Source organism: Rhizopus microsporus (assembly GCF_002708625.1).
Source record: "Rhizopus microsporus ATCC 52813 unplaced genomic scaffold scaffold_6, whole genome shotgun sequence".
NCBI lineage: Eukaryota > Fungi > Mucoromycota > Mucoromycetes > Mucorales > Rhizopodaceae > Rhizopus > Rhizopus microsporus.
In genome coordinates this window covers 395,289-423,059 of record NW_019671921.1, presented here as the reverse complement: position 1 = coordinate 423,059, position 27,771 = coordinate 395,289, and the positions used below count along the sequence as shown (strand labels likewise).

Here is a 27,771-nt window from a genome sequence, read left to right as displayed (position 1 = left end):
CAGTTATAATAATTACTATATTGAAAATTTCGAAAATATTATATGTAATTACTTTATCTATATCCTGAAGAGAAAGTACCCGGTAAGCGACAACAAAACAAAACAAAAAAAAAGTTGTCTAATGCATTCATATTAACCTACGTGTTTTAGAATGTAAGGATTGGTTGCCTTAAAAACTTGGTGTATAACCATGTATATGATGAAGTACTCGTACGTTGTGAACCATCTTCTATACCTGATGAAATACTTGGCCTTTTTGATTCGGATGTGGCTTCTAGTCTTTCCAGTTTTTTGAATCCCTTAACTTTAGAAATGAAGAACCGTATGCCCACGCTTCCAGTGTCAAAAGTCAGCTTGAATAATGGACCTTTCAAAATTCTACCTGTCTTAAGGCATATTCTAGAACAGTATGAAAATTTGCATATGGCACAACCTTCTCCAATTGACAAAGACAATGCCAGCAAGTTCGTACCTCCCAGACTTTTTAGTTTGTTTCCGAATCCCGGGTTGGGCTGGCGATTTATAAAGGTCGACGCTCAGAACCTCACAGGCATTCTCCCCGAGGCAAAACAAGAAAAGCAAATCAACGAGTCTCCATTTGATCATAACCAAAGACAGTTCTTCCAAATGTTTGATTTTAAAAAGCTAGGATTTCGAAGGTATTACTATTTGATATTTCTATATTCAAGTTATTAATGATAATCATGTAGTTGGGAAGAGCTCAAAAATATGCCCGAGCAAAGAGGAAGGATGTTTCTTAATGGAATGTACACCGATGATTATACATGTAGTGTCTTGTTCTGTAGAAAGGTGCTTCTGTCGTCAGTAGCATATGGTGTTTCTCTAGAACTGAGTGATTTTACGACCGACGAAGTAGATAAATATTTTCGTCCATGTACTGTGGACCCAGGAAGAAAGGATGCCTTTGTCTCTTATCACGGTGGCACCGACATACGCCGTCTGTCCTCTGCTGAGTACTACAGTATGAGTGGAACTGTAAACCGCCAGAAAGCACAACAAGGTCGTAAACAAAGCTTAGGTATCGAAAGCATTGAAACAAATATACCTTCGCCAAAAACTGCATCCACTCAACGATACATGCTATATATAACTTATATATTGCAACACATGGACTCCCTATTTAACTTTTACAATTTTGAGACTACAAAGCTAAAATGGCTAAACTATATTGGGTCACAAGAGGTCATTCAAGAAAGCGTAAATATACTGTTGAATGGTGGCAAGAAATACAACAAATCACGAAGAAAAAATACAAAGAAGAACAGAAAAAAAAAGGAGAAAAGCTCGAAGACCTGCGGAACACACGCCTCATATCACACTATCAGAAAGGTATATACTCTTTTTCTATTTCTTTTTAGTACAAATTAAGCATTATTCGTATCTTACAGACGGAAGAACAAAACCCGTTTTGAAGAAGGTGACCGCAAAAAAAAGCCTCTTGTTATCTTTGATGATGGTCTAAAAAATAAAGGCCATATCAAGTTTAAAGGACTTCGACGTGGCGTCTCCAACAAGATTTACAGACAGCTAAAGCGCAGAGAGGGACTTGGAGAGTTGTTACTTCTCGATATCAATGAATTCAAGACTTCCAAGGCTAGTGTAACAGTGATCATAAATTATACGTTCTAAACAATATCTTTATAGACCTGCAACTCTTGCTTAAGCCAAGACCTTCAGAATCTAAAATGTGGAGAAGGTGATGACATCAAAAAAATCCATCAAGTATTAAAGTGCAACACTTGTAATATTTTTTGGAACCGTGATGTTATGGCAGCCAAGAACATGTTGACTATTTCACGTTGTATTTGGAATGGTCAAGGTCGACCTAATGTCTTCAAAAGACAACTCACCACCTCCAATGTGGTTGCCTCATCCCACTCCGGTGGAGCGCTGGCTTAAAGATTTTACAGGCAAAAAGTGCCTGTAGGCATCAAGTTATCTTTGGTATTTTATTTACAATAAAAGCTCGACTTGTAAAGTAAATAGGAAAGAAAAGAGTCAGTATAGTAATAATATACATTTGACAGAAATCTATTCAAGGCCCCTTGTTACACAAATGTCTGAACATAGAATTACGCGTGGCCTTGCCTTCAATACAGATGGTACAACCGTATAAATATAGAACACCTCAGCTTACGGGTAAAACTTTGTTTAATTACAAATAGCCTATTTTGTACATTTATTGTGTCTTTCACATCCACAAACACCTGAGCCTTAAAAATTTTCTGCAAAGAAAAATACACTGTCCCATGTTACCAAAGCAATTCGGCATCATGTCGTAGTCACCTTATTTTCAAAGCATGTCTATCCTATTTTTAAGGTTTGTTGATCAATTGTTCTTTACCCGGTACTAAACTAACTTTCTGAACCAGTTATTGTCTCGTCAAGTAAAACCGCGGCTGACTTGTAACGAAGGATGATTATGACTCCCCAAGCTTTGTGACATCCAAGTGCTACTGGAAAAAAGAGGTATTAAATAGCACTGGCAAAAAGAACCCGAGGGCTATTTCTAAATCAAGGCAATTTTACTGCCAAGGAATACAAACGTTGTTATATTTCCATTTAAGTTCATAATAAAAAAAAGTGTATGGAAAGATAGCACGATGACAAAGAATAAAGTTTTAAGCTATAACTGATAAGGAACAAACTGCAAAGCAAGTATTAGAGTACCGTTTTTTGCTTTGAGCGTTTCTAAAAATATAATCACATTATAACAACATTTTGTGTTTACGATGTTATGACAGTAAAATGATGCTTGCAATTGTGGCGATTGAATGCAGAATTCTAAACAAAATACGATTGATGGCTATAAATATAAATGATGACATTTCTGGCGCCATCCTAGTGCTAATGTTTACTATCATTAGTTGCTAATGTTCTGTTTCCGTAACTAAAGTGATGTCATTGCTATCGTTGCTTTCGGATAAACACCTGCGCCTTCTGCCCACATTCAGTCGGCGTACCATCGTGTAAGCAACAATGCTCCCAAGCTATATTAATCGGGACATCAAAAAAGGTTGTTCGAACGCGGGCTTTCACCATGCATATGTTTAAAAAAAGAACCGTGATATATAAAAAGGCTTTATTTTTTTATTGAACCCCTTTTTTTCTTCTTATTTCTTCACTCTTTATCAATTATGCATCTCGCTGGAATCGGTGCATTCATCCTCGCTACAGGCTCATTTGCATCAGCCGTTACTACTACAACTAGTTCTTCAGCTACAAGTACCACTGATGGTATCTTGGCTGTTCAATCGCCTACCTGGCTCCCTGATTTCCCAGTCCCTAGTGGTGTCAATTCTGGCTATCCTACTGGTGCACCCAACATCACTGATAGCTTATCACGTACTACATTAAATCTCTCCGCTTATCCTGAACCATGGGGAGAGCCCAGCACAACACATCCTGAAATCAAGGCTGTTATCAAAGCCATTGACTGGTCCAAGGTTCCTAAAGCTCCTGTCCGTAAGGCCAAGTCTAATGGTGACCTTGACATGGCCGGATACGATGCCAGCAAGGATCCTTACTGCTGGTGGTCAGACTCCAACTGTGTTACTCCCAAGGTTTCTTACTTGCCCAAGGATATCTACATGTGTCCTAATGCTGGCGATTGGGGTCTTAACTATGATGATGGACCTTATAACCCCAGTGATGATGATAAGGAGCTCAACAAGTACGCAGAGCCTGAACTTTACAACTTTTTGGCAAAGAACAAGAACCAAAAGGCCACTCTTTTCGTAAGTGATTCCACACAGCCTAAAATAGATTTTTTAAAGGCAGTGACTAATTTTTTTTCTCTGAAAGTACATTGGTTCTAATGTAGCCACCTACCCTGAAGCTGCTAGACGTGCTCTTAACGACGGACACGTTCTTTGTGTCCATACCTGGTCTCATCCTCAAATGACCGCTCAAACTAATGAGCAAGTAGTTGCTCAACTCTACTGGACCCTTCGTGCCATTAAGGAAGCCACTGGTATCACCACCCGATGCTGGAGACCTCCTTATGGTGATGTTGATGACCGTGTTCGTGCCATTGCCTGGCAAATGGGTATGCAAACTATCCTTTGGGATGAAGATACCAACGACTGGAACATGCCTGGTGACGGTGGAGGAAACTTATCTCCCTCAAAGGTCGATGGCTACTTTGAAGGATGGATCAAGTCTCAACAAAGCGGAAAGGAAACTCACGGCCATATCGTCCTTGAACACGAACTTAATAATGCAACTGTCAAGATGACCGAAAAGTGGTTACCTAAGCTCCAAGAAACTTTCAACGTAAACACGATCCAACACTGCATGAACATTTCTCAACCTTACTGGGAAACTAACTGGGTCTATCCCACTGCTGCCAACCCTAATCCTGTTTCTAACAGCTCAACTACCAACTCTACACCATCATCCGAGGATGGTACTTCTACAACTATTACCCTTGGCTCTACTGCCTCTGCCACTCCTGCTGCACAAACTCCCGAGGCTGCTTCTTCTTCAACTGTCAATGTTAGCAACAATGTCGCCGTCAACTCTGCTTCTTCCAAATCTGTTGGTGCTGGTGCTTTCTTGATGGCTGCTGCTATTGCCAGTTATCTTTTCTAAACTTGAATAGAATTTTATTAATTTAATGAATACACAAACATTTATATAACATAGACACATTAACAATGCATTTTACGTATTACTCATTTGTATACAAGTCTCCGCACTTAATAAAAACACAACATAGAAATGTATTTAGCATCAGATGCTCCAACATTTATTTATGTTTTATTAAAATGAAAACGCTGCTGCACTCGGTGACATTGGGGGCCCTAATGAGGATATTCGCAAGTGCCATATGTAGCCCCATTATATCTTCTGCAGTACAAATCTTTTCCACACACTATATTCTGGCCACATACTTTTTATAGGATGATGAGAATCGGATGTTTAAGTCGTAGCCATATATTTTACTTACATTGATGAAGTGTTGGATAAGATGGAATTTCGTCAGCAGTAATTTTGTGAACTAGAACAAGTGTAACAAACAAAGGCAGCAAATACTGGAACTGCATTAGGAAAGAAAGAAGAATTGTTGTTGTTAAACGCGTTAAAAAGTAGAAAGGCGTCGGCTTTTATAAAGATACAGATGAATATTATGATTTAAACTAGGATTGCGCGCGAAGCATGTGTATGATATATATATTTTGCTTAGTTTAGTAGACTTTTTATAAAAGCTTTTCCTTTAGGCATTATCAAAATGTTCGATTGAACTTTTTGTTTTTCTGTTACAATTTTGCGAGCTCTAATAAAATGTCATCAGTTTGTCATGACACATTCGTTTATTTTTTTTATTTTACCTTTCATATGTGGCACTTCCGGCATTGGTCAATACGCCGAATAACAAAGACTGTTTGATGCAGAATCCATCAACGCAAGATTCTATGTGTGGCTTATAGCTTTCCCAATTGATAGGATCCACCTAGTTTGTTATTAAAGCTTAATGGGAATTGGCCGTAAAATGCTCATGCGCTTCTTACCTTGTCTTGTAGCATGTCTAGTGTTTTATCGCTTTTGGATAAAGAATTCTTATCTTCATCTTGCTGTAAAATTGATTTTATAAAAAGGAAATCAAATATCATTTGTAACGAGCCATGTTCTGTTATATCAAACTCTTTGTTGCTTAAAATAGCTTCAAACACTGCGCTTGCTTTCTTGTACAATGTTTGTCTTAATTTTTTCATAATCGTCTGATCAAGCATAGAACTATTGATGCGCTGTACATCTTCACAGATAGAAAACATAAGCCGTGTTATGGCTCCTGTTGCCTGAGTTGGAAGTTTAGTATCTTCTTCTACGTCTACAACTGATAGGATATTTTTAGCTTTTTAACGTTTTAGCTTTTTAAAGATGAATGACTTACTTTCCCATAATGAAACGCATTCATCCTTCCATTTTGTTCCTTGCAAAATTTCTTCTAGACTTTTGGTAAACTTTGATTCTACCAATGATAACCAAGGTTCATGAGCTATGTGAAAGGTATCCAATAGTTCATCCTGCACTTTAGCATACTTTTCATCTATATTTTTTAAATGGTAAATATGCATAACTGCGTATTATTATTGTAAAAACACTTGCCTTTACTAACACCATTCCGTAAAACAAATATAGGTAATGTCTCAGCAGAAAGTGCCAATGCTTTTGGTAATTCCTTTGAAGATAAGGCAATATTTCGAGCAAGCCTACCAATAACTATTGCTATATTACTTGCTTTTAAGGGGGGGGGGAGACCTATCAGTATTATTGTTCACACACACGTGGATTTCTGACTTTAGTACCTGCTTTCTTATCTGACCATTGTTCTATACGTTTCAAAAGTGCTTTTAGACCAGATGAATAGTTAATCACGGATTCATAACATTTGTTTTGAAAGTATGATTTAAGGCTATCACTATCCCTAATGAGTGCAAGTCGTTAGTGATTAGAGCGAATATTGCATGAAGTTTAGTTACTCTTGACAATAGAATCCATCGTTTTCACGTAGCTCAACTTGAGTTAGTACATCCTTTCGCAGATCCGAAAGTAGTGTATCAAAAAGATGCTGCAGTTTTCTTAGAACATCAGTTCTATCATTGACTGTTTCTGTCAGCGATAATCTGAATTCCTGCAGCTCTTTTTGCGATGAAATACTTGGAAGTGAAAATAGCTGCGAGGGCTTATTTTGAACACCTGGCCATATGCCTATTGAAACAGAGATAGTATTTGCGGCTTTCTCTTTACTATTATCGGGCACGATGGTGTGCCAAACATCCAATTCTGGTTGATTAGAAAGTATGCTTAACTGCTTGTCGATAATAGCGTTTGCCCGATTGATAAAGATGTCTCTTAATGATGATTTCCAAATAGAGTAGTCATTTAGCAGTAGATCATGGGAGACTATCTCCCAGTCCTGAACTTGATTTTTTGCATTTTCGTCATCTTGCAGCGAAATCCAAAGTCGTAATCGTGTATCAGTCAAAGCCTTCTCGGTGCTTAATGTCATTAATACTTCCGGTAGACATTCTTTTAGCAACACTTCAACATTATTGATCCATTCTGTAGTCAATTGCTGAATATCTGATGCTGCAAGTGGGTTACCAGCGTCAAAATCAGGTCGATAGTTCTGTATAGTCTCTGGTAGATAGCGTACAATGAGATGTACATTTGAACTGGGTGAAAGTAAGCGCGTGACAGGCGGTTGTGAAGGCGTGCCGTTTCCATGACTACTAGCTGATGGTATTAAAAAGGTCTTTTTAAGATATGATACATAAGTTTCTATAAGGGTCATATTTGTCTCATGCTTTGAAAGGAATAAAGAATCAACTTGAATAAGTGTTTGCTTGAAAATGACAATGATATTCTTCAATTGACGCGCAATAAGATTGCTTAGGTTATCTGATTTCTTGGATCTATGCTGGAGTAAATCATGAATGGCGTTCATTCGCATTTTCAAGAGGTGTTCCAGGATATCCTTGTAGGAAGATTCATTCAAAAGCATTAATCCTATCAAAGTCTCGGCTAAATGCTATACTTTTGATTAAGAAAAAAAAATATCAATCAGACAACATATCAACTACCTCTGGCGTCTGCTCTGATGATTGAAGGTGTTGAAGAGATCTTTGAAAGATTTGTGATTCAAAGGCACTGACAGCGTCCCATTGGCTCTGTATGATTGGGAACTTGGCCTCAATATCTGATGTTGTCTTTTTTTCTTCTTCAAGATATTCATGAACCACTTTTGCCAAGGCGAATAAGCGACTGGCGTGAAGGTATCGATGATTTTCAAGCGCGTGCCATATCTATAGAAATAAATAGCTTGTTGCAGTGGTTTTTTACATGATAATCATACCTGTTCTGGTACATCAGCTAAACATTTTATAAGCGAGGCTATCAAATAGATGTGCTGACGTTCGTTGTCAACTCGTGCTGTTTATGACATGTTAGCTCACTGATGAATGCTGATAAGCATATATTTGCATACTTTTTTTGGTTGAAATATTGCTTTTTATTTCATCTACATTACAAGCTGCCTGCAAACGACAGATGTTGGTCTGAATTGTCTGTGTATGTTGTCTCATTGTAATAATAGCATCGGCTGCAGACATGAGCTCGAGATATTGCTCACTATGTACTGCTGTTATTACTTTATTGTGAAACTGTTGTTTACTATATGTACCCAACCATTGACCGAAGTTCCTTCTTTCTTGTCTCTATTTCGATTCTGTATATTGACTATCAGTATTTATAAATACTCCATCAGTATCTCAATTACCGCATCTTTTGTTCCAAAGCACGAACTTCAGGAACGTTCATTTCCATAAAATAAACATTGGGATCATCTTCAGTTATTGACATGCTTCACCAAAAAGAAAAAAATGGCACAAACACACACATAATAAAGTCACCATGAATAAATCTGTAAATTCCGCTAAACTCTTCCGTCTGCAGTGCCTTTAATATACCAAAAAGAAGTGTTAAATAGCCCGTTATTAAAAAAAGGATTACATAAAAAAGGAATAAAGGAAGCAAATGTAATGACAAGAGAATGTTATAGAATTGAAATGGATGTGTAATTATAAAAAGGGGGTAAAAAATGAGGATTTTATACAGTGTTTTCATCGTCTATCATTGTAACAATTTCAGACAGGTCTCGAAGAATTTCTGGATCAGTCGTTGGTTTTAGCATTGAGATCATTAGCCTTTCACGAACAGCAGGCATATCTAGTATACGGCTGGCAATTTCTGATAGAGAGTGCTGAGATTCTTCTTTCTTGTTTGCTTCAGGCTTATACGGTGATAATATATCTAAAGATGGATTTGGTTGCATCAGCTGCATCGGCTGCGTCTGTTGCTGTTGCTGTTGCTGTTGCTGTTGTTGCTGACTTAATGGTCGTTTTCGTGAACCATCACCACCACATATTATAGAACGTAATATCTCCATGCCTCGTTTTGTAACAAGTCCAAATTGTGGGTTTCCTGACTCTGCTAAAGTCATGCATAATCTGAATAGCATCATTCCCAAATTCTTATTACGTAGTGCAAGCTCCTGTTTTAGAGTGTTGTTTTCCACGATAATCAAAATGTTGTATAGTGCAATCACGGCCAGTTCCAATGAAGCAAGCTGATTTGATGTCATTGCATGCATCACTCTTCCATCTGATGAAAAGTATTCTCGAAGGATCACAGAGGTTAACTCCAACCAGATATCTTCTATTAATCGAGCTATTTCGGAATTTGAAGTATAAAGAGTATGCAACAGCTGGCGGTTGCTATAGTTTACAGAGAATTTAGACCATGTCTCAATTGATAAGAGAGCATAATATGTATCAGGACCGTGGATCAAGAAATCATGAATCAGTCGAACAAAAGTAGCAGCTAGCCTTGTTTCACTAAGACTAACAAACGTAGCAATGTTTGAAAAGATGATGAGTATACTTTTGCGAAAATCCAGCGTGTCCATTCGGCGAACACCAGAGAACCATGCTTCCTTTCCCAATGTGTCCCGCCCGTCTATTGATTTGATTTGTGTTGTCTTCTCGATGATATCAATCATCAATTCGGAAAATCGACGATGCCTTGCCAAGTACTCAATATTATCATTCATAAACGATAGATTTCTCAAGATGTTGAAGATACATAAACATCTTTCCCGTAAGGATATCCATACGTCCGAAGTACTGTCTTCTAACTGAGGAATCAAACTCTTCATTTCATCCAAGGACATATCAAACAGATCAGCGTATGTAAGTTCGTTCAATATCTGTCCTTTCTTTGTTTCGTCCACAGTTTCATTGGGGCCATCGTCATCATCTAACTGAAAGCGTTTGTATGTACCCAAGATATCTTGCTCCAAGTAATCCAATAGAGTGTCCAAAAGATCATCACACTGTGCGAGTGGAAGATTAGGAGCCTGCTGCTGTTGTATGTTTGGTTGAACGGTCAACACGGTTAGTATGTTCAGAGCATTTGTCACTTCCATTTTCATCCCAGATTTAAGGGATAAAGTCAATGCCTGGATATCAATAACACCAAGTTCTCCAAGATGTGGCACAGGTGGTTTAATTTCAAATTTATCAAAGTACTTTAGATCGATACCACCATACGTTTCAACGTTGCGCGTCTTTGGTATATATGTTGCCTGTACTGGAGATCCTTGGGAAGCGGTGCTAGTCTGTGCTTGCTGTGGAGTGGAAGGTTGTTGATTAGGTATTTGCTGCCGTGTCTGTTGCTCCTGTAACTGTTGATTATGTTGAGGTGGCTGCGAGGCTTCTTTTTCAGCTATTATGCTTTGTCCAATGGATGCTGAATCAGAGTGACTAGGAGAAGCCTTTGGAGAGGGCGTTGCAGTTGTACCAATAGGTGTATCTACCGAAGATTGCCTCATAGAAGTCTGTCTGGCAGGACTCATTTGTGGAGTGCTTGTCCCTTCAAGTTGCTGATGCTGCTGTCGAGGTGTTGATCGAGTGCTTCCGGGCGTGGGTGCATGTCGAGGTACAGGCGAAGCATGAGTTTGCATTGGTATTTGTTGCATATAGCTTGGTATAGCATTGTAAGCTTTGGGTGCTTGGTTATCCATTTCCTTTTTTATATAGTCAATAACAGCACTTCCTCAACTATACTCTTTTAGTTACCTGTGCAGGTGTAAAGGACATGGGGGAATTACTCATAGCTGGTGACATGCCTTGCTGTAACATTGCCTGTTGCTGCTGAGCGTTCAGTTGTTGCATATATCTGTTTGCTGCCTGGGAAGGAATGACACGCGCCATTTGCGGCGATGGTGAGATGCCATTACCCTGTTGGAAATTTTGTCTTGGCGATCCAATCATGGGTCCCATTGGTGAACCTGGGTTTGTAACAGATTACCATTTCCCCTTATTTTACTCTAATTTTGCAGACATACCTGTATATTCAGATCCTAATCTTGCTCCAGCCATTTGGGAATTGTTGTTTATTACGGGAGATCCAGTATTCGTTCCTGGAAAATGCGTACTGTTTAATGCTGGAGATTGACTTGGTGATTGCTTGGCTTTAGAAAATATAAGCATCTTCTATTTTTTTTTTTTTTTCTCTGAAACTAACCTCTGTTCAAAGCTAATGCTGCTTGTTCTTGCTGCTGCTGCTGTTGTTGTTGTTGTTGCTGCTGCTGTTGAAGCAAGATTGCTTGAGGAGTATTGGCCATTACATTGCCATTATTTTGGTATAGTCCTCTATTTTGAAACTGAAGTGGAGTACCTAGGAAAGGGGAAGAGACAAAGAGTTGGAAAAGAATACTCTATGAATTATACATGTATATACCTTGATTGTTTCCTTGTTGAAATCCAAGCATGTTCTGAGGTGTATACACTGCTTGTGGTTGAATGGTTTGACGTAATTGTGGTTGTTGCTGTAAAGATGCAGCCAGATTCAACAAGTTTGGGTTAAAGTTACTCAAACTGCCAAGGTCTGTTTGGTCAAAATTCATCAAGTCGTTTTGACCAAGCGATAAAGCGCCACCAAAGACAGCAGGATTGAATGCCATTCCTGGATTATTCAGTTGACTAAATTGTTGTAAATCTTGCTGTGTTTGTTGTTGAAAGGGCATTATCAAGTTGGGATTTTGAGGGTTTTGTTGGTTATTGAACATGCCTTGCTGTGCAGCCGCTGCAAATAGCTTGGGATCCATTATATAAAAAATTGGCTTGTAAAGGATCGGTTTTTCTGTATACTGCGCGCGTGCAAAATATGGGAGTGCCTTTGAAGAAAAGGAAGAAAGACGAATATAATTTTTATTGGAAAAAAATAAAAGCGCACGGCTGGGTGCAAAATGGGGTGGAAAGGGAAAGTTTAGGTCAACGCGTAAGCTGTTAAGGATAATATAAGAATTTTCCTATCTGATTGAATTACTTAAAAAGTCATTGTTTACGTCCTTTTCTTTTATTTTCTCTTGTACTATTTTCTGGTCCTGTTACTGTTAACTCATGATAAAGGATGGAAACTGATGACATACAATGGAAAATTTAAATACCGACAATAAGCCCTTATTCTACTTGAGCCTAGTTTTAAAGTATAAATCTCTCACACGTTGCTTTATTTTAAGGTATTTACATCCAATTGATAGGTAACCGTCTTGCAGCATTTCTGCCTTGGAATAGGCTTACTTTGGAAAGATTGAAACGTTGGACCGAGTCTATAGAACAAAAAGCCAGGGAATGGGCGTAAAAGAATAAGAAGGCATCAACCATCTTAATAATCTTTTTGGATGCAGCGCAACCATATTTTATCATTTGAATTAAGGTTATCTTCCCTCTCATGTCTATTTTTGGGCAAATGACTTTGTCTCCTGGGGCGTAGTAAAATCATCATACGTCTTCTTATGCCATTAAAGGCAGTAAATAATATCTTTTAATTGGGCAATTCATACATATGCATGATACTCTCATAGATATCAAGTTCGTCTCCACACGGAATCAAACCATTGTGAAAAGAGTCTACTGTAGACAAAGAGCAGTACTTCTTTTTCTTAATAACGTGTACTTATTATTTCGTTAGTATATACATGCACATATTTTGCTTCATTGTATAGTTTTGCATATAAAAGAAAATGAAGAGAGAATGTCTTTTTATTAGCTGCAGATCATTTAATGTATATTATGCATATAATTAAGGGATTCTGCAGTGTGATATGAGACAGATTATAATAGATCCTTAGTTGATATATGAAGAAACTACAGTGACATGCAATATACTCTTTCTCATAACCAATATTAGCATAATTGTATCATATAATTGCATAAAATAAAGCTATCGTCAAATGATCTAAATAAATGCATTTATCAGACTCATTCATCTGTCAATTGACGTGTTTGATATAAATCATTATAATAACTCGAGTATAATCTTAAAGTAGAACATACATTCTACTTTACATTCCTCTATCGCATCTGATAAGAATAACTTATAATAATAACTATAGTGGCTACTAGTATAACAATAATAATAAAAGCATAAATAATGTCAATGACGACATTAATATAAACAGCAGTCAAAGATTCTCTACCCAAGTAAACTCTCACACAGACTTTATAATATTCAGCTCTTCTTAATAAATCTAATTCGCAAGTTGTCGACTTGATGGCTTTTTACAATAACAACTAAAGCTGAATACACATCAATGGCTTAAATACGCTCAGGTGTCTGTTTACATGGTCATTGTCCAATCAAAACTAGCTAACGGAGATTAAATCGAAAAGAAAAAGGAAAACAAGCCTTTGTGCAAAGCTGAGTTATAATGCAATGTTTGAGAGTGAATCGTCATTGATTGAATGATTTTGTCCCGAGTGAGTGAGAGTGTGTGTGTGTGCGTGAGGATAATTTTTTTTTCTTCTTTTCTTCTTTATCCAATTTACTTCGGAATATTATGAACAAAGCTATACATAATAGTGAAAACGTTAGACCGAACAAATTTAACTATGCTCAAGCAGCTCGGCCTAACTATCCTAGAAATCCTTCACAACCGCAGCAACAGCAGCAAAGAGTAGAAGGTGCACCAAGCAGTGATCAACAAACGGAATTCAAGAATTCATCTGCTTATTCCTCTTCTTTGACCCATGGTCATGGTTCCTTCAAGAGAACTTATTCTTCCAACATGTAAGTTTCTCTTTCTTTTTTGTCATCTCTCTTGTCCCTTTTCTCTTACTCATCACTTTCTTTTTTCTTTTTTTCTTTTTCTTGTCTTTTAGGTATAAATCAAAAGACAGCACATATAACAACTATAAAAAACCTAGTGTACAGCTACCAATGGCTCCACCTACTGAAACAAGTAAGATTTTGTTCTTGTTCTATCCTAACGATCCTAACTTCTTTATAGCCAATATCCAGTTTGGATCTATCAATCAAGCTTATACTCCGGCGAGTACAGCAAACGGATCTAATAATAAAACCGGAGATATCCCAGTTTTAAAAGAAGTTCAATTTGGCAGTTTGCCTGCTACAGATGCTACCTTGGTAAGTAAATTATATTTCTTTATTATATTTTTATTCATCCTTTATCAAAAAGAATCGTTCGCAATTCAGATCCCAACAGCAACAGCAGCCAAAGACAGAGATACCCAGATCAACTCGTACTACCAATGATGCTAGATTATTTACCCAACCTTACGCGCCTCGTAGAGATTTTAACCAAGGAGATTTTTCGAATAATAATAACAACAATAATAATCGTTATTATAATAATAATAGACACAACGGAAATTATAAGAATGGTTACAATAAATCCACAGGATCTCAGCAAAACAGCTACTATAATAATAATAACAATCACAACAATAATAGCAGCAATAATAATACTAGCAATAATCATAATAGCAGTACTACTTCTACTAATAACACAAACAGCAGTAATAACATTGTATCATATCAACAGTATCCACAGCAACAGCAACAACAACAGCCATCACAACAATCATCCACTCAACCTTCTTCTACTTCTCCTCACCTTCAGCCTTCAATCGCACCATCTTCATCTCACCATAGATCACCCAAGATTCAGCAATCTCCTCAATTACAACAACAACAACAGCAATCACCTCAACAGCATCAAGTATCCCCTGTACATGCTTCTCCTTCAAATGTGAATTATACCAAGAAAAATGCTTCTCCCAATATGGCTCAGTCATCCCAAAATATTCCTGCGACAACCACCACCACCTGGTCACCTCAATATATGCCTGTAAGTTATAACCCTAGTCGGGGATTTTTTTTTGACTAACCCTGAAATTCTCTCTAGTTTTACCCTCAGTATCCTGTACCTGTCGCTGCTTACAGCAATATGGCACCTAATAGATCCTATGTTCCACCGCCCGCAAAGAAAGTGATTCCCATCGTGAATCCTAATACGGGCACTGCAATTGACACTACGCCCATGGCCTTATCCACAACAACAGCCGTTCCTGTTGCAACAAAGACTGAAAAATTCGATTTTCAGATCCCACAGCCTAATGTGTCCAAACGCGTGGAAATTGTTGATCCTGCCATTCGTGATCGTGAGCTTCGTGAAAAGCGTGAGCGTGAGGAGGCTGAGCTTGAGGCTAAGCGCAAGGCTGAAGAAGAGCGCTTGGAACAGGAAAGAAGGGCTGCTGAAGAAAAGGAACGTCTCGAGCGTGAGGAGAAGGAGCGTCTGGAAAGAGAGCGCGAAGAGAAGGAACGACTGGAACGGGAAGAACAGGAGCGCAAGGAGAGAGAAGAGGCCGAACGTATCGAAAAGGAGAGACTCGCCGCATTGGAAGCTGAGAGAAAGAAGAAACAGGAAGAGGAAGAGGCTCAACGAAAGGCTGAAGAGGAACAAGAGCTGAGACGTATTAAGAGTGAGTTGGAGGCTAAAAAGAAAAAGGATGAAGAAGAACGTGCTCGATCGGCAACTGTGATCGATACATCCTTGGCTTCAGATCATAAGTCATCCTTGACTCAATCACCTGTCAGCGCTACTCCTACACCGTTGACAAACGATAGACCTATCCAGCTTATTGAGGATCCTAGTACGATCAAGTACCCACCTAATGTCCAAGCACCATCCAAGGTCGACGGGAAATATATCTATAGTGTGGAATTCTTGAAGCTATTTAGTACTCTCTGTAAAGACACGACTGCCGACTTGTCTGTTGTTAACGAGGCAATCGATAATTCCAAGAAATATAAAACCTCCGGCCCTTCAACTGGCTCCAATCTCAACCGTGAAAGAAGCAGTAGCCATCGAACACACAGTGGCGACCCATCCACCTTTAGAATGGGCTCTCGTGATGGACGAATGGAAATGGGCAAGTTTAACACGGGTCGTCCGTTGAACCCTCGTAGCAACAGCAGTGGTATGTTTATGGAGCGACAACCAAGTGGACGTGGCGGAGGCATGGGTGGTAGAGGTATGGGAAGATCTACACCTAACGGTATGAAGATCATCCGCAACCCCTCCCAGCAAGCTTCTCCTGCACTAGAACCTGTTGCTCCACTTACAAAGACAGAGAACCGATGGGTGCCTACTGTTGCCGTTCAGCAAGCAAATGATAAAGCGGCCTCTACTGATTCTGACCTCTTGTCTGAAGAGGTTATTACTCGTAAAGTGAAGGCCTTATTGAACAAATTGACAATTGAAAAATTCGATTCAATCTCTGAACAAATCTTCAGCTACGCTAAGCAGTCCGAAAAGGAAGAAGACGGTATGGCCCTCCGTACAGTTATCAAGCTTACATTTGAAAAGGCCTGTGACGAACCTGCTTTTGCCAGCATGTGGGCTCGTCTTTGCCACAGGATGTCTAGCAGCATGACAAACGATATTCGCGATACCAGTCTCTTAGATGATCAAGGCAACCCATCGTGTGGTGTGCTTTTATTCAGAAAGTACTTGTTCAGTCGATGTCAAGTGGAATTTGAAAAGGGATGGAAGGTCAATATGCCTGAAGCTGACGAGAGTGCCATGTTGACTGATGAGTATTATGCCGCCGCTAAAGCCAAACGCCAAGGTCTCGGTCTTATTCAATTCATTGGTGAGTTGTTCAAGTTGGAAATGCTGTCCGAACGTATCATGTATGGCTGCTTGATCAAATTATGTAACGATCCTCAGAATGCAGGCGATGAAGAGGCAGAGTCACTTTGTAAGCTGCTTACGACCATAGGTAAGACCCTTGACAGTAAGCCAAAGACGTCCAAGTGGGTTGATATCGTTACGGCAAGAATGAAGAATGAAATGATGAACAGCCCCAAGATATCATCTCGTGTGAAATTCATGATTCAGGTAAATATAGAAAACAAAAAAAAAGGAGCTCTATGACTAATGCTTGTTATAGGACGTATTCGACTTGCGTAAGCAAAACTGGGTTCCTAGAAATGCAAGCAACCAAGTCGGTCCTACAACACTCGCCAAGATCCATGAGATGGCCGAGAAGGACAAGGAGCACAAGGAGACAAACACTGTCAAGAGAGGCAACAGCAGCCGTGGACCTTTTATACCCAATCAATATAACAGCAACAGCAACAACATGCAGCGAACAGGCTCATTCCGTGGCGGAAGAGACTATCATGGCAGCAACACCAGCAATAATGCTGGCAGCCCAAGCAACGATGGTTGGAATACGGTTGGATCTGGGTCATCATCACCTGTAAGTGATAAATCACGTGCGAATGAACTGTCCAACTTTGGTAAGACAGACCGCAGTCGTTCAAAGAACAATCTCCTTGGCCCCTCCAACAGTCCATTCCCAAGCTTAACAAGAAACAAGACAGGCAGTGATAGCAAGGGACCCAATGACGGTAGAGCAAGTCCAGCCATGAATATGTTTAGTGCGCTATCCAATGGAGACAAGCCTGAAGAACGCAAGAAGCTGCAGTTACTTCCAAGAAGCACACCAGCTGATGAGAGCAACTCCACCGATAGCAATAATGCTGCTATCACTACGGCTGCTACAGTTACTACTTCAAGTAACAAGCTATCCGATGAAGTTGTTAAACGTAAATCGAAAAATATTATTGACGAATACTTTGGTATCAGAGATAAAAAGGTAAGAAGGAAGAAATAGAAATTCTTTTTACATAAACTCATTCGTTATTTAAATATATAGGAACTTGCTGAATGTGTGAAAGAACTTGATGATGTACATTATCTTGAGATATTTGCAGAACAGATGCTGACAGTCGTAGAGAGAAAATCAGAGGATGTGGATACAATGGCTGACATCATGGCTTATCTACTATCTGAAAAACTACTAGACAAGCAAATATACATCAGTGCCTTTAAGAAATTCATGGAAGGCTACGAAGATTTACTCATTGATGTACCTCAAGCACCAAAACATGTTGCCAAGCTATTAGAGGCATCATCTCTCACCTCATCCGATGAAGGAACAGAGGATATATTTAAGCATCTCAAGTAAATAAAGTCCATTCCATTTTGTTAGATTATGTTGTTTATAAAAAAGATTTTTTTTTATTTCATGATATGCACACATTACAATGGGAAAAGGCTTGTCATTTTATTTCTTTTTGGAAGCCAACTAGTGTATATTGTTAGCTTATGAGTAAACATTGTCATCTACACTTACTCTAGCACGAAGAGCTTCAAATCTCTCCTTGACTGAGCCCTGAGGTGTTGGCTTTGGCTTTTGTTGTTCTATTCGTTCTTGTTTGACAGCTTTATGTGCCTCCAACAGCTTTTTGATCTACATACACATGTTGGTATAGAGTATGTTGGCATTAAATATTACTTACACCCTGTGGTAGATTGGCTTGCTTTTCCCATTCATCCTTATTTACTACAGCTCGTAATCTTGGCAGTGGAGCTTCAGGAACAGTAGCATCGTGTTCTGGATGTTCATTAAAGTATCTATCAACAGCCTCACGCAACATGTCTGCTCGTAATTGCAAATCTTTTCCAATCAAAGGCACTCTCCATTCTTTGCCAAATTCGATTAAGAAGTCTTCATTAATTTTGCCTCCATATGTTCTTAATTCCTTGGCCTCTACTGAATATAATCGAGGAGCAAGATACATGATTTTACAAATATGTGACATCTTTACATTTCTTCCCGTCATGTTTCTTAGTATGGCTTCTGTTTGATGGTATAGAGTAGGTTGGTTACGAGCAACACGATCAGTGATGACGATATCGAGTGCTTTACGGACGCTGGTAATAATCAGCTTTTCATCTTCAATTCTTTGTTTATCAGCTAAAGACACATATGTCTTGAAAGGTGCGGCTGGTGAAGTGTGATACTTATTATCATCTTGAGTCTTGGATGATTGTTCTATAGGAGGTATCATTTCATTGTTATTTCTTGTACTGATATCTTTAAGGTTGTCTGTATCATGTGATCCTTCTACGATGTTGTCACCTTTATCAAACATGGCAGTCGTTGTTTCTTTGTTTGATGATTTCATACATATTTCTTCTACAACTCTTTCTTCTTTCTGAACTTGTACAACGGTCTTTTCTTCTTCTCGAATTTGCTCATTCACTGTTTCTTTTGCCTCTTTTTGTAGTTCATCTGTTGTAATCTCTTTGGGAATATTGACCTCTGTTTTTTGTTTCTTATTTGAATTGGTCTCTTCCATGTCATTTTTACGTTTCTTATCTTCCAATTGTTCGTCTTTCTTAAATGGTAATTCTATTTGTTTTAATGTTTTACTGGCAATGCGTGCACTCTTTCGTGTTAGGGAAACCTATAGACATGTCAATATGCTATCTTTTGTGCATATATATATTTATATTCTTACAGTTGGTTTCAAGATAATCTATGAAAAAAGTAAGATAGTTGTCTTATAAAACATCTTTTGAACTTACATCGTCAGCTGCTCTAAATGCTTTACCTTCCATTAGAGCATTATTTTTATTAGAAATGACTTCAGCTTGTCTAGTTACATTTCGCTATTGTATATATGAGTATATATATATAATAGTCTACTGTCATATTATTATTATTACTCTTGTTCGAAATTCTAAGCGTCCCTGCACTTTCATCTTTATAAACGCGTTTATAAAAGAAAAAAAAAAATAACTGTACAAAAAAAATAAATGTGACTTTGAAATAAAGGGGAAAGAAGGTTTTTAATGGTGCGCTTTATTCACACACTGATGATTATTTCAGACAACAAACTTCAGATAGAGAGAAAGCCCGTAAGAAGCAAACAGGTGAGATATAGGGAAAATCTAGTAGTTATTTCCATAAAACCAGCATCTTCATTTGTGACTAGATTGAAGTTTTGGTGAAATCTGACACTATACAGTTTTTTCACCCAATTTCTGTATTGATGGAGGTGTGCTATCGAGTGCACTGCTAAACCCATTAGTATAAGCAGACATCTGGAATGGATCGATTTGGGTTGCCCTAATTATCGAATTAAATTGATCAATATTTGTCTCAACTTTTAATATGTCTAGTACTGTTGTTGATAATAAATCGATAACTGTGGGCCTAAGTAGTTTACAAAACTAATGACCTGAGCTGCTATGAATTGACACCTGTGAAGTATAAAAGTAACACGAGCCTGCTCGGTAAGTGTTATTGTTTCATTATTCCTAATTTGATTGAGACATTCTATTGTCTGCTGATTTTGAAACCTGAGACGTCTTCGCATATTTGATTTGTCAACCTTTTGCCACTGGCACTAATATCCTGATAGAGGCCCTAATAATAGTGTCAATTTAATGCCACTTCCTGACCATTATATTAGTGCCATTCTAATGCATCGTTGGATAGGTTCGATCATGACTTCTCCTGGTTAGAGAGGTCAAATAATCTAGACCACCACAAAGGAATATATGGTATCCTTGCGATACTTAAATGTATTGCTGATAAATATTCGTTTGCTTCTGTTGAAAAGTTCAGTCGGGTAAAAGTGTTTTTCTTGCATGTTGCCGGTAATATATTATTTTTGTCAAATATGTAATCATTTCTAATACTGTTTGGGCATTGTGAACAGAAGCCAAGTTGCACTTATGGAGTTTGCACTATCAACCTGATGGGTTCTTTAATCTCTGGAGAGAGTTGTGCTTACAAATCCAACCACACTTTGAAGACAGGATGGTAATCCTATCACAACTAATTAAGTTTTGTTGGAATACAAAGGTAATAAGCTTATTTGAATGAATTAAAAATAATAAATGGCATTGTAAATAGTGCTTACTAGAGCAAGCAGTAAACAACATTGTTGAGGTTAAGAATGAGTATCAAGAAATCAGCCCTATATACAAATACAATCCCGAAATGATTACCCATCTTAGAAGTATCATCAATCCTGTCATATTGAAACTAACTAAAGATCTTTCGTTCATATAAAGATTTATATTATAATCGTCAGCTTAATGTAACAAAAATTTACAAGTTATTCAACAATGCTTAAAATGGTTGGCCTTGTTAGAGAATCTCGGCATTTTGGGCATTCAATTGACTGAAATTTTCAGTTAGGAGAATGTTTTAAATATAGATGCTTTTTAGCAGTTCTTTCTTCTCATGGAAGCATCACCAATTAATAGCATTCTCAAATCGTTAAACTTGTTTACAACAGAGGTAAATATACTTATAAACGCTTTCATAAGCATCTAATGTATTTAAAAGAAGCTACAATTACTATAGAACTATAATTGATTAATTATTAACATATTCACATTTATTTATTTTTGTAAGCCATCTTTTCTTCATGAACAAACACAGCTACGCATGAGTAATACACCTCTGCGATATCTAAGTACCATGCTGTAGGGCTTTGTAAGGCATGGGAGTAGTGTTAGCTGTGAACGTTCTCCGTAGGCTTGGAAGATATCCTTAGCTTCGACGCAACTAAATGAAAAAAAGAGTTGACTTGCTTGCTCGCCAAGTAAGGTGTCTATCGAGAACGTTTGCCTTGAAGTTATTCTTGTTTAACGCTTGCAAATTGATATTTTCAGTATACTAAGCTATTTTGCTTTGTTATATTTATAGAACAAAGATCAAGGAATATGGAATAACCTTTGGTAAAAGTATACTTGTTGTTTTACACAATTTTGATGTGGATAGTACATGAAACTATTCTGTGGATGAAATAGAAAATGATATCAACAACCGAAATGAGGATCTTTTATCTCTTTAGATAACGTTGTTCATTTTGGTGCTTGCTCAAACACTACCCTAAAATGAACCTACGAGAATGTCCAAATTTTCTCAATCATTGTTCAGCAAACAGTAGGAAAAGCACTAGAGGTCTAAAGTAATATATTTTTTCTCTCAAAAGCCCTCCATATGTATATTATTATGGATAACACCCCAATCACAAAACCGTAGATGCTTTGAAAGCAGTTCGTGACAATGGACATACTGCATTGTTTTTACCACCATACTCGCCTTTCTTAGATCCAATTGAAGAGTGTTGGTCAAACATTAAGGGAAAAGTACATAAAACGCCCCTTTTGAAGAGCGAAATCATTGCTGACAGAATTGAAGAGGCAGTTAAAAAAGTTACAACTAAAGACTGTCAAGGTTGGATCCGCCACTCACAAATGTTATTTACAAAGTGTATGAATATGGAAAGAATATAAGTTTACAATTAATAAATTTGGTTTTTGTTAAATGCTATAACTTTTTTTTTCTGTTGGTTTCTTGGTATGCATATTGGTGGTCAACAATTTCTACTGCTTACCAAAGATTTCTACTGAACTCGAAAATTTATATTGATGTGGCCAACAATTCTGTCTTAATTTCTCAAAAATTCCATTTTCAAACGCAAAACACTGTACATCTTGGGTAAGACTAACTGATCTTATGCTTTTGATTCAAAGGCTATTCATATAAATCATTACACGAGTAAAAAGTCATCTTGATTCTTTTTTTATTGTATGAAAAGATATATTGATAAAAAGAAGATCACTTGTAATTGTTGTTGAATATAATTAATGGTATACAAAAGAAAAGATAAATTAAAATGTCTTTTTATGAATGATATCTGGATCTTCTTGATATTCTTCAGCTGATACCCACATCTTCTTGAATGTATTGAGAGAAGCCAAAATAGAGCCACCGATCCATGTACTGTATTTTCTTTCAGGGGGAGCATAAATCTTGATCTTTATGTCTTTTAATGCAAGTCGCTTTATTTCGGACAAGAGACGTTCACCAAATCCCCTACACAAGGTAGATCCGCCAGAGAGAACAACATTAGAGTAAAGAGACTTTCTCAAGTCAAGGTCAGCACGACCAATACAATCAACAATAATCTGATGGACGCCAGGATATTCTTCTCCAATTAACTCTGGTTGGAACAAGATCTCGGGTGCTTTGAATCTTTCTGCACCAAGCTATAAAGAGAGAGTTTAAAAAACATATAAAACATGAATGTATTCCTTTTACCTTGATAATATTGCCATCAGGCAATATAAAATCATTTATATTACCGCTTATTTCCTTTTCTTCTTTAACAGGATTTAATGCAATATAACACGTCTTTTCTTTGATAATACGCACAACTTCTTTTTCTGCTGTCGTATGGAAGTTATAACCAGACTTTCTTAATAAAAGTTGCAAATATTCAGTAACATCTCTTCCTGCAATATCTACTCTACGGATAGCATGAGGAATAGCAAATCCTTCATAAACAGGTACTGCATGTGTCACGCCATCTCCTGAGTCAAGCACGATGCCTGTTGTTCTACCAGAAGAATACCTAGATATTTTTGCGGTTGGCAAATATTAAATAATAACATCATAACTTACAAACTAAGTACAGCCTGAATCGAAGTAAACAAGGCAGGAACATTGAAAGTCTCAAAAAAGATTTGAGCTGCAGTATCCCGATTTGATCGAGGGTTCAAGGGCGCTTCAGTCAACAAGACAGGATGCTGTTTTGTATTAGGTCACTGTTCTTTAACATGTTATGCTTTTACCTCTTCAGAAAGTGTCTTGAGTTCATCTGTGTAAATATATTGCCAGATTCGTTCCATGTCTTCCCAATCTGTGACAATACCGTGCTCGATAGGGTATCTAATCTTTAGTAAGCCACGTAATTCTTGAGCCTTTCTACCAATAAAGTTATCTCCCTCGACTGCACCTGCCATAATGCGTTCATGTTTCGGTCGTCCAACACTAAAAGTGACATTAGTAGGAATAAGAACATGATGACACCTTCTTACATGGAAGGGAAAAAGCATTTAGGTTGTTCTTCTCCTGCAAAACCTGCTTTGATTACGCCAGAGCCCTGAACAAGACAGATGAGTCATCTTTTTACTCTTGTAATTCTATTATTACGTGAATAGTTTACATTATCAATGACTACAGGTTGATTGGTCAACACCTAGAATGAAATAATAGGTTTTTTATTCATATTTGTTTGTTGCATTATTCATTTTTTCATGACGTACATCGTCAAACTCTGTATTCATCTTTTATATTCTTGTTCCTGAAAAGAAAAAAGAGAGAAAGAGAAAAAGAAGAGAGAAAAAAAAGAAGGGGGGCAAACAAAGTTTACTTTTTTAAATATATAAAAAGGAAACTCAGCCAATAGCTTAAAGGACGTTATGTTCAATTTTTAAAACGTTGTCTAGGGAACGGGAAAGTCGATCCTTTTGAAGGTTCTTTCCGATAAGCACAATTTTACTAGACGTGTTTGTCTCTTCTTCTACTTCAGAATATCCTTCTTGAATATCATAGAGAGCCTGTACACCTTGAATAACAAGTCTTTTCTTGGTATTTGAGAGCGTTTTATCTTTAGGTGGGTAGATGATGCCCTTCAATCTCAAGACAGTAACAGGATCACTCTCGATCCCTTGTATTTTTTTCTCCCATAGTAAATCTTGAATCCAATATTCTAATGGTTCAAGTTTATCTAATTGCTGATCAAATTGTATACATACAGTTTGCACCTCCTATTTAAGTGATTAGTCATTTAGCTTAACTCTTTCTTTCTTTCTTTACATGGCTAATTTCATGGGCATGCGTCTTGGCATGTTCGTCTATCTTGTTGGTTTGATAAACGAGAGCATCCACATTCTTCACATCATAGGCCTTGATGTCTAGGATATAATCCAAGGGAATTCTTGATCTTTCGGTTACCATCATATCAGCTACAGAGTTAATTGAGCTTAAATCTTCTTGAAGCTGCTGTAGTTGATCATCCGTGATCAAATCTTTCTTATTGATGACAATACGATCAGCAATAGCCACCTGTCTACAGTAACAATAAGACAGGGCCTTGCCAACAATATATAGACTATACTTACTTTAATGCTTCATTCATCATCAAATCCTTCTTCTCTTCCTTCATATAATCCTTGATATGTTTGGCATCTACCAAGGTGACGATGCCGTCTAGATAAATCTCACTTCCTAAACCATCATCCAACCAAAACATGGATGCTATAGGACCAGGATCTGCCAAACCGCTTGTCTCCAAAAGAATATAATCAAATTTCCCTTTCTTCTCCATTAGGTTCTCTATCGCCTTTACACCAACATCCCTTTTTTTTTTAAAATGAATAAATACACATGATTACAAGTTTTACACGCTTCTTACTTTGTAGAACAACATAAACACCCATTTCTTAGCTCCAACCATTCTTCATATAAATTGCCATCCTGGTTGACCGACAGACTCTTTTCGATATCACTACCTTATGTTTTGGTTATTTTTATGTATTGTTGCTGTCATACACTTTGTTTTTTCTTACTATCGCCAAATTCGTTTAGAATAACTGCGATTTTCTTGTCGTGCTTTTCTGTTAAAATATAATTCAACAGTGTAGTTTTACCACTTCCCAAAAAGCCTACGATTGCTCTGTAAGACTTTTTCAAGTTGTTATGTGCTAATGCTTTTACCTGTAACGATAGTGACTGGAATCTTGGTGTTTGTGGTACTTTGTTGCTCTATAGGTTCATTGCTATTATCCGGTTTGAATGCTCAGTTTTCTTGTTTTAATTTTTTTTTTGTCATGTTTACTTTGTTTCAATATTGCCTGCAGGCACAAGTTCTGGAATATCTTCAAAATCGTCAGACATGATAGTTTTAAAGAAGACTAAATTTAGTTTTATTTTTTTTGAGAAAAATATGCCTTTGAGCGCGGTGTCTATAGACTGTTCGCTCCGGCTGGGTTCAAAATGGGAGAGAAACTGAAAAAGAAGCCTCAGAGAGGAATAAAAAAGGAAATATGGCTAAAAGCAAAGTGTTGATGTTTCAAATTGTTGTTGGGAGCTGGCATTTTTGTAGTTGCGAATCCAAGCGGTAAATTCGAGTGAGTAGTTGTTGTGGAGGAAGTCTTGCCATGGCTGAAAGGCTGTTAGTCAGGCAATAGGGCTTCTGGATAGGCGGTACAGGCACTTTTTACCTGTAAAATCTTTAAGCCAGCGCTCCACCGGAGTGGGATGAGGCAACCACATTGGAGGTGGTGAGTTGTCTTTTGAAGACATTAGGTCGACCTTGACCATTCCAAATACAACGTGAAATAGTCAACATGTTCTTGGCTGCCATAACATCACGGTTCCAAAAAATATTACAAGTGTTGCACTTTAATACTTGATGGATTTTTTTGATGTCATCACCTTCTCCACATTTTAGATTCTGAAGGTCTTGGCTTAAGCAAGAGTTGCAGGTCTATAAAGATATTGTTTAGAACGTATAATTTATGATCACTGTTATACTAGCCTTGGAAGTCTTGAATTCGTTGATATCGAGAAGTAACAACTCTCCAAGTCCCTCTCTGCGCTTTAGCTGTCTGTAAATCTTGTTGGAGACGCCACGTCGAAGTCCTTTAAACTTGATATGGCCTTTATTTTTTAGACCATCATCAAAGATAACAAGAGGCTTTTTTTTGCGGTCACCTTCTTCAAAACGGGTTTTGTTCTTCCGTCTGTAAGATACGAATAATGCTTAATTTGTACTAAAAAGAAATAGAAAAAGAGTATATACCTTTCTGATAGTGTGATATGAGGCGTGTGTTCCGCAGGTCTTCGAGCTTTTCTCCTTTTTTTTTCTGTTCTTCTTTGTATTTTTTCTTCGTGATTTGTTGTATTTCTTGCCACCATTCAACAGTATATTTACGCTTTCTTGAATGACCTCTTGTGACCCAATATAGTTTAGCCATTTTAGCTTTGTAGTCTCAAAATTGTAAAAGTTAAATAGGGAGTCCATGTGTTGCAATATATAAGTTATATATAGCATGTATCGTTGAGTGGATGCAGTTTTTGGCGAAGGTATATTTGTTTCAATGCTTTCGATACCTAAGCTTTGTTTACGACCTTGTTGTGCTTTCTGGCGGTTTACAGTTCCACTCATACTGTAGTACTCAGCAGAGGACAGACGGCGTATGTCGGTGCCACCGTGATAAGAGACAAAGGCATCCTTTCTTCCTGGGTCCACAGTACATGGACGAAAATATTTATCTACTTCGTCGGTCGTAAAATCACTCAGTTCTAGAGAAACACCATATGCTACTGACGACAGAAGCACCTTTCTACAGAACAAGACACTACATGTATAATCATCGGTGTACATTCCATTAAGAAACATCCTTCCTCTTTGCTCGGGCATATTTTTGAGCTCTTCCCAACTACATGATTATCATTAATAACTTGAATATAGAAATATCAAATAGTAATACCTTCGAAATCCTAGCTTTTTAAAATCAAACATTTGGAAGAACTGTCTTTGGTTATGATCAAATGGAGACTCGTTGATTTGCTTTTCTTGTTTTGCCTCGGGGAGAATGCCTGTGAGGTTCTGAGCGTCGACCTTTATAAATCGCCAGCCCAACCCGGGATTCGGAAACAAACTAAAAAGTCTGGGAGGTACGAACTTGCTGGCATTGTCTTTGTCAATTGGAGAAGGTTGTGCCATATGCAAATTTTCATACTGTTCTAGAATATGCCTTAAGACAGGTAGAATTTTGAAAGGTCCATTATTCAAGCTGACTTTTGACACTGGAAGCGTGGGCATACGGTTCTTCATTTCTAAAGTTAAGGGATTCAAAAAACTGGAAAGACTAGAAGCCACATCCGAATCAAAAAGGCCAAGTATTTCATCAGGTATAGAAGATGGTTCACAACGTACGAGTACTTCATCATATACATGGTTATACACCAAGTTTTTAAGGCAACCAATCCTTACATTCTAAAACACGTAGGTTAATATGAATGCATTAGACAACTTTTTTTTTGTTTTGTTTTGTTGTCGCTTACCGGGTACTTTCTCTTCAGGATATAGATAAAGTAATTACATATAATATTTTCGAAATTTTCAATATAGTAATTATTATAACTG

At 37.6% G+C, this 27,771-nt stretch overlaps 12 protein-coding genes across 12 annotated transcripts; 5 read left to right on the top strand and 7 right to left on the bottom strand.

The window, feature by feature from the left end:
• Positions 1-312: 312 nt before the first annotated feature.
• Positions 313-1,920, top strand: RHIMIDRAFT_236562 (uncharacterized protein; the record flags this gene model as incomplete). The annotated part of the gene is made up of 4 exons (XM_023608580.1): positions 313-659; positions 711-1,350; positions 1,417-1,620; positions 1,666-1,920. 4 exons carry the CDS (start codon positions 313-315, stop codon positions 1,918-1,920), a joined length of 1,446 nt encoding a protein of 481 aa, XP_023467209.1.
• A 1,202-nt stretch (positions 1,921-3,122) lies between these two features.
• Positions 3,123-4,614, top strand: RHIMIDRAFT_291218 (glycoside hydrolase/deacetylase; the record flags this gene model as incomplete). The annotated part of the gene is made up of 2 exons (XM_023613794.1): positions 3,123-3,758; positions 3,826-4,614. Exons 1-2 carry the CDS (start codon positions 3,159-3,161, stop codon positions 4,612-4,614), a joined length of 1,389 nt encoding a protein of 462 aa, XP_023467208.1. The 5' UTR covers positions 3,123-3,158.
• A 475-nt stretch (positions 4,615-5,089) lies between these two features.
• Positions 5,090-8,511, bottom strand: RHIMIDRAFT_120869 (uncharacterized protein). Its single transcript, XM_023605405.1, has 12 exons — positions 8,306-8,511; positions 8,210-8,254; positions 8,015-8,157; positions 7,883-7,959; positions 7,611-7,832; positions 6,507-7,558; positions 6,333-6,451; positions 6,133-6,264; positions 5,918-6,073; positions 5,535-5,860; positions 5,355-5,476; positions 5,090-5,299 (listed from the first exon to the last, which is right to left on the bottom strand). Exons 1-12 carry the CDS (start codon positions 8,386-8,388, stop codon positions 5,206-5,208), a joined length of 2,571 nt encoding a protein of 856 aa, XP_023467207.1. The 5' UTR covers positions 8,389-8,511; the 3' UTR covers positions 5,090-5,205.
• RHIMIDRAFT_120873 (uncharacterized protein) lies at positions 8,512-11,417 on the bottom strand. The gene is made up of 4 exons (XM_023605406.1): positions 11,329-11,417; positions 10,934-11,265; positions 10,665-10,876; positions 8,512-10,612 (listed from the first exon to the last, which is right to left on the bottom strand). Exons 2-4 carry the CDS (start codon positions 11,076-11,078, stop codon positions 8,636-8,638), a joined length of 2,334 nt encoding a protein of 777 aa, XP_023467206.1. The 5' UTR covers positions 11,079-11,265; positions 11,329-11,417; the 3' UTR covers positions 8,512-8,635.
• Positions 11,418-13,187: 1,770 nt separating this feature from the next.
• Positions 13,188-14,410, top strand: RHIMIDRAFT_120848 (uncharacterized protein). Its single transcript, XM_023605404.1, has 2 exons — positions 13,188-13,659; positions 13,752-14,410. The coding sequence occupies exons 1-2, from the start codon at positions 13,430-13,432 to the stop codon at positions 14,143-14,145; spliced, it is 624 nt and encodes a 207-aa protein (XP_023467205.1). The 5' UTR covers positions 13,188-13,429; the 3' UTR covers positions 14,146-14,410.
• Positions 14,411-15,952: 1,542 nt separating this feature from the next.
• On the top strand, positions 15,953-16,952 carry RHIMIDRAFT_201440 (ARM repeat-containing protein; the record flags this gene model as incomplete). The annotated part of the gene is made up of 2 exons (XM_023606544.1): positions 15,953-16,795; positions 16,848-16,952. Coding segments are annotated over 2 exons (948 nt in total), but the record flags the coding sequence as incomplete, so codon positions are not given.
• A 656-nt stretch (positions 16,953-17,608) lies between these two features.
• On the top strand, positions 17,609-17,983 carry RHIMIDRAFT_120835 (uncharacterized protein). Its single transcript, XM_023605403.1, has one exon. The coding sequence runs from the start codon at positions 17,682-17,684 to the stop codon at positions 17,928-17,930; it is 249 nt and encodes an 82-aa protein (XP_023467203.1). The 5' UTR covers positions 17,609-17,681; the 3' UTR covers positions 17,931-17,983.
• A 46-nt stretch (positions 17,984-18,029) lies between these two features.
• RHIMIDRAFT_236557 (uncharacterized protein) lies at positions 18,030-19,513 on the bottom strand (the record flags this gene model as incomplete). Its single annotated transcript, XM_023608579.1, has 6 exons — positions 18,030-18,050; positions 18,099-18,215; positions 18,265-19,215; positions 19,270-19,287; positions 19,337-19,420; positions 19,478-19,513. 6 exons carry the CDS (start codon positions 19,511-19,513, stop codon positions 18,030-18,032), a joined length of 1,227 nt encoding a protein of 408 aa, XP_023467202.1.
• A 2,812-nt stretch (positions 19,514-22,325) lies between these two features.
• On the bottom strand, positions 22,326-23,947 carry RHIMIDRAFT_279496 (actin-related protein). The gene is made up of 7 exons (XM_023612849.1): positions 23,882-23,947; positions 23,782-23,814; positions 23,654-23,718; positions 23,408-23,606; positions 23,238-23,362; positions 22,875-23,187; positions 22,326-22,822 (listed from the first exon to the last, which is right to left on the bottom strand). Exons 1-7 carry the CDS (start codon positions 23,900-23,902, stop codon positions 22,445-22,447), a joined length of 1,134 nt encoding a protein of 377 aa, XP_023467201.1. The 5' UTR covers positions 23,903-23,947; the 3' UTR covers positions 22,326-22,444.
• Positions 23,948-24,025: 78 nt separating this feature from the next.
• Positions 24,026-25,514, bottom strand: RHIMIDRAFT_236554 (CobW/HypB/UreG, nucleotide-binding domain-containing protein; the record flags this gene model as incomplete). The annotated part of the gene is made up of 7 exons (XM_023608578.1): positions 24,026-24,385; positions 24,435-24,687; positions 24,740-24,976; positions 25,033-25,129; positions 25,187-25,282; positions 25,335-25,396; positions 25,456-25,514. The coding sequence occupies 7 exons, from the start codon at positions 25,512-25,514 to the stop codon at positions 24,026-24,028; spliced, it is 1,164 nt and encodes a 387-aa protein (XP_023467200.1).
• Positions 25,515-25,667: 153 nt separating this feature from the next.
• Positions 25,668-25,940, bottom strand: RHIMIDRAFT_236553 (uncharacterized protein; the record flags this gene model as incomplete). The annotated part of the gene is made up of 2 exons (XM_023608577.1): positions 25,668-25,789; positions 25,841-25,940. 2 exons carry the CDS (start codon positions 25,938-25,940, stop codon positions 25,668-25,670), a joined length of 222 nt encoding a protein of 73 aa, XP_023467199.1.
• A 121-nt stretch (positions 25,941-26,061) lies between these two features.
• Positions 26,062-27,771, bottom strand: RHIMIDRAFT_120768 (uncharacterized protein). Its single transcript, XM_023605402.1, has 3 exons — positions 27,690-27,771; positions 27,113-27,621; positions 26,062-27,061 (listed from the first exon to the last, which is right to left on the bottom strand). Exons 2-3 carry the CDS (start codon positions 27,457-27,459, stop codon positions 26,383-26,385), a joined length of 1,026 nt encoding a protein of 341 aa, XP_023467198.1. The 5' UTR covers positions 27,460-27,621; positions 27,690-27,771; the 3' UTR covers positions 26,062-26,382.

Bases quoted from the DNA above. Each gene is read 5' to 3' on its own strand.
- RHIMIDRAFT_120768 (XM_023605402.1), bottom strand. From the start codon at position 27,459: ATGAAGAACCGTATGCCCACGCTTCCAGTGTCAAAAGTCAGCTTGAAT. The intron at 27,062-27,112 runs GTATTACTATTT...ATAATCATGTAG, and splicing joins AAAAAGCTAGGATTTCGAAG to TTGGGAAGAGCTCAAAAATA.
- RHIMIDRAFT_120869 (XM_023605405.1), bottom strand. From the start codon at position 8,388: ATGTCAATAACTGAAGATGATCCCAATGTTTATTTTATGGAAATGAAC. The intron at 7,833-7,882 runs GTATGATTATCA...TTATTTCTATAG, and splicing joins TAGCTGATGTACCAGAACAG to ATATGGCACGCGCTTGAAAA. The intron at 5,477-5,534 runs GTAAGAAGCGCA...ATAACAAACTAG, and splicing joins TAGACATGCTACAAGACAAG to GTGGATCCTATCAATTGGGA.
- RHIMIDRAFT_279496 (XM_023612849.1), bottom strand. From the start codon at position 23,902: ATGAATACAGAGTTTGACGAT. The intron at 23,607-23,653 runs GTAAGAAGGTGT...TGTCACTTTTAG, and splicing joins AAATGCTTTTTCCCTTCCAT to TGTTGGACGACCGAAACATG. The intron at 23,363-23,407 runs GTAAAAGCATAA...AATACAAAACAG, and splicing joins TCAAGACACTTTCTGAAGAG to CATCCTGTCTTGTTGACTGA.
- RHIMIDRAFT_120835 (XM_023605403.1), top strand. From the start codon at position 17,682: ATGCTGACAGTCGTAGAGAGAAAATCAGAGGATGTGGATACAATGGCT.
- RHIMIDRAFT_120873 (XM_023605406.1), bottom strand. From the start codon at position 11,078: ATGCTTATATTTTCTAAAGCCAAGCAATCACCAAGTCAATCTCCAGCA. The intron at 10,877-10,933 runs GTATGTCTGCAA...TTACAAACCCAG, and splicing joins ATTAGGATCTGAATATACAG to GTTCACCAATGGGACCCATG. The intron at 10,613-10,664 runs GTAACTAAAAGA...TATATAAAAAAG, and splicing joins TGTCCTTTACACCTGCACAG to GAAATGGATAACCAAGCACC.
- RHIMIDRAFT_120848 (XM_023605404.1), top strand. From the start codon at position 13,430: ATGAACAAAGCTATACATAATAGTGAAAACGTTAGACCGAACAAATTT. The intron at 13,660-13,751 runs GTAAGTTTCTCT...CTTGTCTTTTAG, and splicing joins AGAACTTATTCTTCCAACAT to GTATAAATCAAAAGACAGCA.